The sequence below is a fragment of the Drosophila melanogaster genome, chromosome 3R (assembly GCF_000001215.4).
Source record: "Drosophila melanogaster chromosome 3R".
Lineage (NCBI taxonomy): Eukaryota > Metazoa > Arthropoda > Insecta > Diptera > Drosophilidae > Drosophila > Drosophila melanogaster.
In genome coordinates this window covers 2,742,651-2,755,271 of record NT_033777.3, presented here as the reverse complement: position 1 = coordinate 2,755,271, position 12,621 = coordinate 2,742,651, and the positions used below count along the sequence as shown (strand labels likewise).

At 43.6% G+C, this 12,621-nt stretch overlaps 1 protein-coding gene and 1 long non-coding RNA gene across 3 annotated transcripts in view; both read left to right on the top strand.

Annotated features, from left to right (window-relative positions):
* Pzl (Piezo-like) overlaps window positions 1-12,621 on the top strand; it is a gene marked incomplete at its 3' end in the record, with an annotated part of 709,421 nt that overhangs the window by 508,311 nt on the left and 188,489 nt on the right. The window contains 3 exon segments of the mRNA NM_001316564.1: window positions 11,202-11,485; window positions 11,543-12,046; window positions 12,105-12,161. Coding sequence (NP_001303493.1) covers window positions 11,202-11,485; window positions 11,543-12,046; window positions 12,105-12,161 — 845 coding nt within the window.
* On the top strand, window positions 10,472-10,968 carry lncRNA:CR45220 (long non-coding RNA:CR45220). 2 transcript variants are annotated; one of them, NR_125325.1, is made up of 2 exons: window positions 10,472-10,514; window positions 10,574-10,968. It is a non-coding gene; the product is annotated as a long non-coding RNA:CR45220 (long non-coding RNA). The 2 variants fall into 2 exon arrangements; NR_125326.1 differs by having other exon boundaries at window positions 10,472-10,967.

Below are 12,621 nucleotides of genomic sequence, written 5' to 3'. Positions count from 1 at the left end.
CGGAGAATACAAGATAAAGAATTTTTAAAGAGGATTTGTTGTGTCCTGCCATTCAGATAGCTTGAAATCCAATTTAGAAGATCAACCTAAAAGATCAAGTTTTCTTATTAAAAGGTAATGATTAACAGAGTCAAATGCTTTACTAAAATCAGTGTAGATGACATCTGTTTGAAGATTATTTTTGAAACCCTGTATTACGAAAGAAGTTAGCTCCAAGAGGTTAGTGGTTGTTGATCTGCGTTTCATAAAACCGTGTTGACACGGTGATATGATTGATCTACAAAGGTGCTGCAAATGAGGAGTGATAACATTTTCAAAAAGTTTCGGGATAGCCTACAATTTAGAGATTCCTGTGTAATTGCTTGCATCCGGTTTGCTACCTTTTTTATAAAAAGGAATCACAAAGGACTCCTTCCATATATGAGGGAATTGTGAAGATTCCAGAGATAAGGTAAACAGTTTCAGTAAAGGCTTGCACAAGGCTTCCGCACAGAATCGGAGCACACAGCCAGGGATTCCATCGAGACCTGGCGAATAAACCAGTTTAACACGCTGAAGATCGTTAAGCAGTGAGCTTTCGTTTATAGTGGGGCAAAATATTAGATTCGACTTAGATACCGCATAAGAGGAAGGCTTTTCGGAATGAGGTAAAGTTGAATATGTTGTTTAAAAAAAACTTGGCAAATAGATCGGCTATTGCCTGATCCGATGTTACCGTAGTGTTTTCAAAAAACAGCGAGGAAGGGTAAGAACTTGTTTTTCGCTTAGTGCTAACGAAATTATAAAACTGTTTCGGATCTATATTGCCAGCTATAAAATTGTTTAGCCTCCGAAAATTTGCCTTGCGAAAACAGGGAATTTGCTTTGTTGACTTCTCTGAATTTACTTTTAATACAGTACCTATGTCGATTGCCACCTCGAAAGTAGGATGATATGGATCTTCAGGTTTAGTAAGAGGTGCTACCCTGGACAGAAACACACTTTCAGGACTTGTAACAAAACATAGATCCAACAGTCGACCAAGAGAGTTTGGAATATAATTAACTTGTGACAACGATAAGTCGAGGAAGCCGTCAATAAAATCATGTTGTGCTAAAGGGAGAAGGGTATTCGATTGTTTTTCTGGGGACCACATTGTGCCAGGTATATTAAAATCACCTAGAACTACCAATTCGTCCCTGTCAGACAGTTTATTCAAGATGGACTGGACCGCGGACAGATGATTCTGATATTCAGAAAATGGCGGAATATACGAGCACGTAATATACACTGATCTGTCGGAAAAAGAAAGCTTTACGCATAAGAATTCCGCGTTCCGAGATTCTTCCAAAAGTAACTCCTCCGCAATTAAGACTCCACCTCCCCGTCTGGAGGGACGGTCAAACCTATATATTGTGTTCATACCTAGGAAAACTTCGGAGTTAAGTATCTCCGGCTTTAACCAAGTCTCTGTGGAAACTATTATAAAGGTGAGACTATCTCAATACAATTTGGTTAATTTGCTACGCAAGCCTCTAGCATTTCGAAGGGAGATAGTAAGATTCGTTGTTAGTTTTTTGAAGAAGAGGAAGAAGATGAAGAGGCGGATGGTGCAGTGGGCTGGCCACGTGAGGGAAGTTTAATTCCCACGGGCCCCTTTTTCCTATTTTTGGTCTTAGCTTCGAACTCTTTTACGACCATACTATCCGGCCAAAAATCACCCGAACATATGGTCGAAAAAAGCTCGTTTGGGACAGTTATCTTGAAAGATGATATGTCCCTAGCCTAAGAGAAGTTAAATTTTTCCACTTTTATATTATCGGCTTTTGTTTTGTCTTGTATATAAGACAATACATCAGACGATGTTTGATCAGGGGAAAGCCGAGAAACGAAAATTTGTTTCTTTAGTGGAACCACCGCGAGAGGTTATGGCCCTGCATATTGTATTTCTGAAGTGCCAACTTGTGCCGGTAGTCCGGACTCAATGTTCCCTTGTGGTGGTAAACTAATCAAGATAGGTGGAATCACTGGTTGAGAAACCAGTGCAGACAAATCGGAATTTTTAGCAATCACAGGGTGGGGTCCCTCGACAGCGTATTGATCGGATTGCTCCGAATCTTTTTTAGCTGCCGATCTTAGCAACATATGCGGATTTGCTGCGATTGACAGCTGATTAGTTGTGGAGTCCTGTTGATCATTTGCCCGTGGTTGCGGGGCCTTAGGCAGCCTACCACCAGCGGTTTTTTTGCGCTTTGGATATTCATCTAATAGCTTAAGGCCATTGTGAATTAAGCGGCGGAAAGAAGATCGTCGGCTCGACGAAAAAATATCTCCAGCTACGCCAAAACTGTTGATTAGTTCTTTTAAACCGCACGAGAGGAGTCTGCACGCTGAGAAATTTAAATTTTGTGTGGGAGAGCGAAAGAGCGGAAGAGCGAGAGAGTGAGAGCAAAAAGTGCAGTTTATGTGCATCCAAAAACAACAGCAAACAGCACTGCGAAACACTGTTGTAGGCTTCGCTTTCGCTTTATTTGAATGTAGCGATCCAGCCCTGTTTGACAAAGTTTTTTGTTTTGTTTTGGTTCTTGTCCGCTTCCGCTTTCAAGAGTCGGTGTGAGTGCTCTTGCTTTCGTTGTATTTTTTTTTTTTTTTATTATATACGGCAGGAAAATTAAATCTTCTAAAGATACCATCTAACGTCCTTGGATGGCATGCACTCCTTATCTATAGTTCGGATTGGCCCTCTCGTCCTTACGGACACGCTTCATCATGGTGACGATGATCACGTGAGCCCCATCCCAAACGATTTTGTCCGCCATCATAGCGGCAACCAAGCCTCTCGGGCTGAGAGGTGACCGAGCGAGCGCCACGAGTTGCGCCCTCTCCTCGACGAACCTGGAGCAGTGCAGTAGGATGTGCTTTGCGGTTTCCACTGCGTCAGTGCAATAAAGGCACTGGGCTGTATCCACGTGGCGGAACCTAAATAGGTACACTCGAAAACAGCCATGGTCCGTGAGGAACTGGGTCATGTGGTAGTCCACCGTTTTGTGCTCGCAATCAGCCCACTCCGTTAGTTCCGGGATGAGTTTGTAAGTCCAACGTCGCCGTTGTGACTCTTGCAACGGTCGGTAACTGCGTGGTGCATTTGCGGGCCCCTTGCCTTTCGGCAGAAGGACCAGCTTCATCTTTTTCCAGCGCTTGGGGAAGACTCCGTCCAGCAGACACTGTTGGAATGTATTCCTGAAGGTCTTGCGGTGGCGGCTGCTTTCCTCTTTGCTGCTTCGACGACATCGCATGTAGCGATGCACGGGAAGTCAGAGGCGGGGGGGTCAACAGCGGGTTGCCATAGCGTGTGTTGGCTTGAAAATAGTTCCGATACGATGTTAGCCAGGGCGGCTGGGTCCTAAGGAGATCCTGCACCAGCGGAATTGAGTTTTTTTCTTACGACTTTGTAGGCGAGACCCCAGGGGTCGTCGTCTACTCTATCAATCAGGTCCTTAAATGCATTCGCCTTTGCTGCTGATATGCCGTTCTTAAGCTCAGTTCGCTTCGCTTTATATAACTCAATGCACTGGGCGTGGCGCGGTTGCACCAGCGGAATTGAGTTTTTTCCTTACGACTTTGATGGCGAGACCCCAGGGGTCGTCGTCTACGCTATCAATCAGGTCCTTAAATGCATTCGCAACGAGTCACTCAACCAGTAGACAGGGGGCTTTCGTTTCGTGTTCATTTTTCTCGGCATCACCGCATCACACATTGCTCTGAGCCTATCCATGAGCGCTGTCACCATGGTCTCCGCGTGCCTAATTATGGACTCCATGCCCTCGATCTGGTATGCCAGCATGTCTTCATCCAGTTTCCTAATGTCCCATACCGGTCCTAGCGCACATCTTCGCTGTTTGTGTGACGGCCACATTGTTCGGTCACCGAACGTGATTAGGTTATGGTCGCTCAGCGTTATTTCCTCATGGACCATCCAGTTCGAGCTAGCCACAAGAACTCTGCTAACAAAGGTGACATCAATGAAAGATGTACCTCTGTCATAATTGATCGTCGGTTTGAGCCCGTCGTTTAGCAATACAAGATCTAGCAGCTTCATGGCATCGATCACTGCTCGTCCTCTTGTGTTAGAGATTCGACTGCCCCATTCTGTAGCCCAGGCATTGAGGTCACCTCCGATGACTGTTGGTCTGCGCCCACTTGCATGGTTAACCAGCTTTTCGAGCATGTCCTCGAATTGTTCTGGACTTTCGCTAGGTGGAGCATAGCAGCTGTAGAAGTGGATTCCTCTAATTTTGGCGTATGCTATGCCGCGCATTGGTACGGTTTCCCACTCCTCTACCAATAGACTGGATGTACATTTAATGGCCGCCTTGCCTGTCTCATCGAGTAGCACTCCTGAGTAGCCCACACCAGGTAGGTATGGTTCACTCAAAAGCACTACGTCCGCATGGCGCTCCTTCGCTGTTTGAGTCAGGAGGTTCTGTGCTGCTGCGCAATGGTTAACGTTGAGCTGGATGATGTTAATTTCTTCTGGCATCATTTTGACGGCTATTAGCTCCTTTGGTGTTAGCTTTGTAGGTGGGGCATGCAAAACCATCTGTCGCGTGGTTCTTGTCCACGTCACTGCTGCAGATCAGGCATCTTGGTGGGGCTACGCAGTCTTTTGCCTTATGCCCATGCTCGCCGCACCGTAGGCAGCAGTCAGAGCGATCGACTGACTTGCAGTTGGGAGCTCGGTGGCCGAATTCGAGGCATCTGAAGCATCTTATTGGGCGGACGTCTTGGGCTATGCGGCAACGCGACCATCCCACGGTTACAACGCCCCGGTTGATGACCGCAATGGCATCGTTCGCGCACATTAGCACAGAGGCTATCTGGATCCCGTCACGCATCCTGCGGAGGCCTCTTACATCCTCTGGTTCCAGGCGGATGCCCTGAAATTGGGAGACCAGGGAATTATGAAGGTCCTGAGCCGTCGTAGCCTCGTCTAGTCCGCTGCAGATTAGCGCAGTCCTTTTGCGCGCCCGTGCGTACCGAAGCAATCTCTTTGAGCGTCGCTTCTAGCTCATTCTTAAAGTTGGGGATGACCTCCGAGGCTTTACCTTCTAATTCAAATAGTAGTTCTCCCTGTTGCGTCCTCCTTATATTACGCACGTGCTTGTCGAATTCGCTCAGACTCGGTTCTGCTTTCATCTTCCGAAGCATATCCGCGTACGTAACCTCACCCGTTTTTTTCAGGATTAGCGCCTCAGGTTTTTTGCGCAGGCGCTTGGGCTTCACCTTAGCCCATTCTTCGTCCTTGTTAGCGTCCTTGGCGACAGACGCATGCCTCAGTCTGTGGGGCAGTACGCCTTGGCGGGGGCTTCTTGTTGATACCCTCCTGTAGCTCAATTGCTCGGTTATTGAGCGCTGATAGGTCCAATAGCAAGCCCCTATCCTCGCTGGTTACGTGGCGCCTAGTCTCGAACGAGGATAGAATGGCGGTGATCTTGGCTTTCATCATGTCCAGGATGCCCTGCAGGTCCTCATTCTGGAGCGTCGTGGTCAGTTCTGGCGAGCGATGCGACGATCCTGATGGGGACTTCGCTCCCGCCCTTTGACCCGGCACGCTGATGAAATCCATTGTCTTATGGCCTGTGGCTGTCGTGGAGGCTGTAGTGGCCAGAGTCTCCACCTCCACAGCTGCACTGCAGTCGCTAGTTTTCGGCGGCGGGGGGCCTGCTTGCTCACCTCCCCCTCCCTGGATTGGGGTTCCGACTCCTCTTATAGGGGACCTCGATAGCCTAGCACTCCTCCTGAACGGGTCGTTGGGGTCGGTGGCACTGCCCCCCCCCCTGTTCTGTCCATCAGATATAATAGGGGGACTATGGCTTGTTGGTCCCCAGCGCTCCGTGGGAAACAGAATTGCAGTTCTTGGATTATATTTAAAATTTTAGTTCAACTTAATTTATTCAAATTTGATTTTGAATTCGAATTTCGCGCCCAACGAGCGCGCGGCCGGATGACGATCGCACCGCTGATCTGGCAACGCCAGACTTACCAGCTCGTCGACTGCGAAAGGTTGGCAATGCTATCAGCTGTATTGTCTGATGCAGCTGATCTGATTAATTACCAGTTTACTGGATAACTCGTGAAATTCGAAACGATACTGTGACGCTCAAAAACGCGGCACAAACCCCAGGTTTTTGTAGCAGTTTACGGCTGACCGGACTCGTATATGACGGAATTCGCGCAGCGCAGCAAAAAGTCGTGCGTAATACGCGGGAACTCGAACGCTTTCTTTGTTGTTGGTACAGCGGAATTGTACACCGCTGTCGGTATTGAGCATAGAGTTGATGTAGATGCTGTTGCAGTTGTTGTTGTAGTTGTTTTTGCTAAAGGTGCAGTTGCAGTAGATGTCGTGATTGCTGTACTGGTAGGTAAAAAACTTGACACCGTTTGGAATGGGGAGAGCTTGAAAGAGACGCTCTCAGTGCGTTCGGGTTCATTTCGTGCAGTCATAAGCATTGGTGAGCAAGACCGTGATCGCCTGCATTCTGCAGGTGCTAGGTCATTGACCGCGTGGATGATTTGGCACTCGCGGGCGTCTGACACGACGGTGAAGTATGCATTGTTCCGCTGCGAAGAGAGTCGGCGCTCGTCTTGGACTTTTTGCCACTGAGCGCGCAATTCGCGGTGGCTCATTTTAGAACGATCGATATGTTCGTTTCTATTTGTTTTTTTTTTTTTTAGTTTTACTTTATAAAACACGTCTGTTCTGAATTAATGTTAATTGTCGAGAAATGTAACTTATTATTTTTTGTAGTTAGTATTTTCTGTCTTATCAGCTGTTCGGAAGGTATATGCAAGCGTTCGAACGCTGGTCTTTCCCTCTCTTGAAAAATATCAATGCGGTCAACAACATGTCGCTCAATAAATTTCATTTGAAATAATCCCGTGTATTATAACCATCCCCTAAAAGTAACGTTACAAGTTACTTCGTGTTATACATTCACTCGTTTTTATTTCCGACGCTTAAGCACTCAAGCGAATGACGAATCAACACGAGGATATTGCTGCACCAGCAAAACGGCTTCTTCCAGCGCCTATCTGAAAACTGGTCAGCTTCGTTGACCATACCTCCGCGTCCTTTCGCGTCTATCCGAAAACCCATGGCCAAGAATGCACATCAAACCCTTTGATGGAGACTACAAGGAATGGCCTCCTTGGAGGAATCACTACGAAAGGCAATGGAGAGACCAGCCGTGATTGCTGAGTAATTCATTTAATATTGACGAAAATAGACACCGAATCCAGAAGGAAGTGGATAGGAGATACCAGATATTCGGTATCGCCGGCCGTTAACGATCTGCTCAATTTTCTCGACGTTCCTGGCAAGATCTTCTATATTGGGTCGGACAGCCACTCAAGTCGAAGCGCACACTTGTCGCAGTTAATCCTGGCAATTGCGGTAACATCCACTGTTCAAAGGTCCTCGATTTCAGAACTTAAACATCGATCAAGGACGCGACCTAGTAAGTGGAAGGTCATTTTGTATCAACTGGCCATCGATTTGCACAATGTCAATCGAAGCATTCGTGCACGCATCGCAGTGTCCGACATCACACTCTCCTACATCCTGAAAATACGGATGGACAATGATTAATCATAAAGAAAAGAGCAGGACAGCTCTCAACCCTTGAGGAGTACCACAAGTTACGTTTCTCAGACTTCAAGCAGTAGCTTGACGGCGGAGTAACTTATTGGGAACGGAACACGTATGGTCGATTCTCCCAGATGAGAAGGTATATGACAGCCATGGAAACATTGCAGTCGTTTTATCAATTTTTGGATGGATTATTACTCAGCCGCCAGATTGTTTATGAGCACTGTTGACATAAACGCCTTCCTTAAACGCTTTTGAGAGATCGATAAAAAGTCAGTTATTGTACAGTGCACACTTTTTTGCTGTCAGAGTATTGGAGCAGCTGGCACGAGACCACCATGAAAAATTTCCGATTGCCTCCAAAACTCTAAAGAGGGACTTCTACGTTGACAACGTTCTGAAGCTAATACAGAAGATAAATTGATTTATCGACCATAACGACGCTATAATTTCATTCAGCTGATGTGCGAAGAAAAACTCGAGATTGGAAAATGGGTGTCCAATCAAGGTTTCAGGAATTCAATGGCACCCCCAAGACGTCACACTTTCTTACAAACCTCCACTTTCCGTACAACCGGACATTACCAAACGGCAAGTATTGTCTGACTCTTCACAAATCTTTTTTCCCTTGAAAATTTTGGCACCTGTTGTTGTCAGGAAGTCTGCCTTCTTTATTTAGACTGGGACTCAAAACTGCCGACAAATCTGGATAAATGGTGGCAAACTTGCCGGGTATGACATCAACAACATCACCAACATCACACCACGATACGTTACAAACGATTCAAGGAGAATCGAACTACATGCGTTCTCAGACGCATCTGTAAAAGCGTATGTAGCTGTTGCGTACAGCCGTTTAAGACATGCTGACGGCACATATTCAGTGGCTCTTATCGCAGCCAAAACACTAGTTGCAAGGTCTACCATGCCTGGAGCTCTGTAGCACGCTACTACTAGCTCGCCTCCTCCGAGCTGTGAAGAAGGGCTTACGTCACGAGGGTAATACAATTGTCTTGTCGTGGCTGTCACACACCCCATAGAAACTGTAAACTTTTATCGCCAACCGTACATCGGAGGTCTTAGATGTCACACCACGCAACTAATGGCATTACGTCGGTACTAAGGAAAACCCCGCAGACTGTTCATCGAAGGACTTAAGCTGTTTCAACCTGGACCAAACTCATAGCTGCAGTGCATATATGAAATAGAATATTCAAATCACAAAGTAGAACAGCAGGAAAAGCGACAGCAGAGCAGCAAGAAAAGCAGTAAAAGGAGATAAACAGGACATCACAACATTAGGAGAAGTGACAGCAGAATAAAAGCAGAGAGACAAGAGAGAACAGAAATGGCGGCATTCGGTGTGTGAAATTCAGCAGAGGCAACCGCAAGCATGGAGTAAAGCCGAAAGTTGTAAAATTTAAGTTTGGCGCGTTGCAAGCATTCACTGACCTGGTCTAATATCACAAGGTGTTCTTCAATAGTGGGTGGTCATCAAGGTAGAAAAATACTTGTTGACTTGTTTTAATCGGAACATTTAAGGGTAATAAAATCCCTAAACACAAGCCAGCAAATCATTTTTGGCTGCTCAGGTTTTATAACGAAAACACAAGATCAAAACTTTTAAGCGAGGTGTTAAAATAAACGCACGAGAGCAGTCTGCACGCTCAGAAATTTTAGATTTTGTGTCGGAGAGCGAAAAAGCGAGGGAGTGAGAGCGAGAGAATAGGTGCACAGTGCAGTTTATGTGCATGCAAAAAACAACACCAAATAGCACTGCGAACAACGCACAAAAGAGAGAGTAAACAAAACATAAAGACAAAAAATGCAAAAGACTTTGTATATTTGTTTAAACTACTGCACAAATCACAAGGAATCACACGCGAAGCGAACGGATCTTTAACAATTATGTTTAAAATATATGATAACTAAAAAAGATTATTAAAAACCACGGCTGGTTTGACAAACACTAAATAAAAATCGCAGCGCAAAAAAAAAAAAACACGACCGTTCGCTTTGAAAGCCAAGTTTCTTTCCACTTGTTTTGAAACAAGTTTGTTGAGCTATAGGAGCTAGTATACAAAATCAGCGGAAGCAAATTAATGTTTTCGGAAGGGTACAGTTCTAGAAGAGGAAGAAAATAATGAGAAATTTGTTGCTAGCGAAACACCGGTGTAATTGTGTTCTCCCATTGCCCTACCCTACCTACGACCACTTCCCTTAATGGCATGGCTCTAGTGGCCCCTTAGGTGCCCTACGTACGGAGAAATATCAGCTGAGTTCAGTATTTAAATTTTTAGAGGTTCATTTCTGTATTAACATATAGGCATACACAGTAGCTTAGCTGAATAGATAACGCGACAGCTTCGGAGAGAGAAGAAAAAAGGCGAAGAGCGCTGCAGGTATAGTGGTACACCTATACACCTAGGCGCTGGCGATCTGATCCGAACAGATTTCATTTTTTTTTTTTTTAATTGTCATGCCAGTTTCTATCGGTATACCAAAAAGTATTCCATGTGGCATGTTTACAAATAAAAAATTCAAACAGATGTCATCTACAGGGACTTCTAGTAAGTAAATTTGATTTATTAAGTTTTCTATTAATCTTCTGAACTTCTGATCCCACAAGGGATTTACCTTGGCCCGCTCGCTTTTACCTTATTTATTACACCTTCCCTTATTAATATTACATTCACGTATACCTATGGTCGGAGACGATATTAAATTATGCATCCAGTATAGGGACATCTATATCCATTTGGACTTACAATCCGATCTAGATAGCCTTCAAATATGGCTCCAAATGTAAGGTTATGACATTTTTTCGTGTAAACTTAATACACTCAGGAGAAGAGCGCAAAAAAAATCACTTCCTCGAAACATAATGGTAAATGAGTAATGAGGATTCCGATTTTATGAAAGCTACGATGCAAATCTACGCCTTAGACCTAGACACTGAAAACACCGAAAACTAAAGATACGAGGGGGCAAGCGCTTGAAAATCATCGAGGATCGGAACACAAGAAAGCAACGTGAGCAAGTAAAGGAGCAGGATCGCTTCGTCGAGACTATCGGTGTCAATCAGGACATTAACCGCGGTCACTGTTCACCTTAGTTTGAAAAGGGTAAGGACCGATTTCCTGGCCACCAGTCACGGCACTAGGGGTCCCGCACCAAACCAGACCAAAAGTTTACTGGTTCGTACACTTAGCGCCCAGATGATGGTTTCGGCTGTACATACAAAAACAGCCCAGAGGCTGCGCTCTGTCGTGTAGATCGGATGGCATTGTTTAAAGCGTTGACATAATTACAATCTGCACGTTATATCTGAAACGTGAATATCTTGTAGGTTCCGCGACTTTGTAACTTAATATATAAATAATATTAATATTAATGTACTTCACAACTTCACAACTAATCGAATATATATACTTCACTTCACATATACTGTCAAATATACTGTCCCTTTAAATAGATCATGCCCTCAGTACGATATGTAAACACTTTTAACAAATTAGAAACGAAATAATTAAAAAAAGTAATAAGTATTATTGTTTTTATATAATTATTCTAGTTAAGGTCCAGGGCAAGCAATTATAATAGAAGCAAATCGTTCTTAAATGACGAAAATTCTGACACCGATACCAAAAAACTTGAAACTCATCCGGTAATTATACTCACATCAGAACTAATTGTTTTACTCACATTCAGATTAAATCGGCTATCAAAAAATTTCCGATTTGTACATAAGATGCTCTCTGCTGAGAAAAAAAAACTTCAGAATATAAGTATTATGAATCGACTGGGTTTATCAAATACTGCGGCAATGTTCAAGTTTTTAAATAAATCTTTAAATAAGTAAGAATATATGCACAAATAATAAATATTTATTCTAATACTTTCTACTAACAAAAGCAAAGTAATAAAAGAGGCTGGTTCGTATTATGTCTCCCAGGATAATGATTTTACTACTCTTGACCATAATGACTTCGTTCAAATGTTAATTGCTTTATGGTATGCACTTATTGCCAATACCGAGACAATATGCTACTTGGTCGTGTTTCTTAATCAAGCTGCTAATTCATCAGTGATTTCACTGCCAATGCCTTTTTTAGTTCTGTGCTGGGGTGCTTTAACATTGCCTAGACCATCCAAAACATTTTGGGTTACTTTGATTACATATAATTTGACGATGATATTTGTAAAATCCATTATGCATCAAAGAGTATTACTTGACCAACAGCTTGTTAGCAGGTCAAATTCGTTGAGCTTTGAACTTATTATGAAGCGTGGAAGAGCTGTTTACGACCTTCTTTTACTTGTTGTATTATTTTGGCACCAGTATATGTTGAAAAAGCAAGGCATTTGGACAATTCAACGTACAAACTCGGAGCTATTACTATTGGAAAAAAAACGAAAGTTTCATACTAAAAACATTATCAATATAATATATTTTATTTCAAAACATTGCAGCGAGTCATTACAAACGCAGCTTTAGCAAGGAGAGACCTGAGAATATACGCAAGCTTCTAAGGTAAGCAATTTAAATAAGTCAATCAAGAATGTTTTAATCATAATTAATTTATAACGCACACTAATTATAATAGAATGTAGAGACTTTTTTGCATAAAAAAAAGAAAGAGTTCTATAGTCGACTATCATACCCGTTACTAAGCTACTGTGAATGCGAACGTGAAATTTAATAATTTTCCTGGGATATCGATAGATATTCGGGAATAAAATGAGAAAAAATTATAAATATTTTAAAAGTGTTGGCGGTACCGTTTTGGGCATTTTGTAGGTGACAGGAGTGGCCACAGTGTTTATGATATACAGATAAATATTGGGAAGACAAACAATAAAACAAAAACAAAAAACATTTATCAAAAGTGTGGGCGTGGGAGTTAAGGACGGTTTTAGGGCGTTAGAGTGGGAGTGGAAAAACATTTTTGTTTGTTGACGCAGGTTGTCACGTCCAGTTTGTATACTGCCTA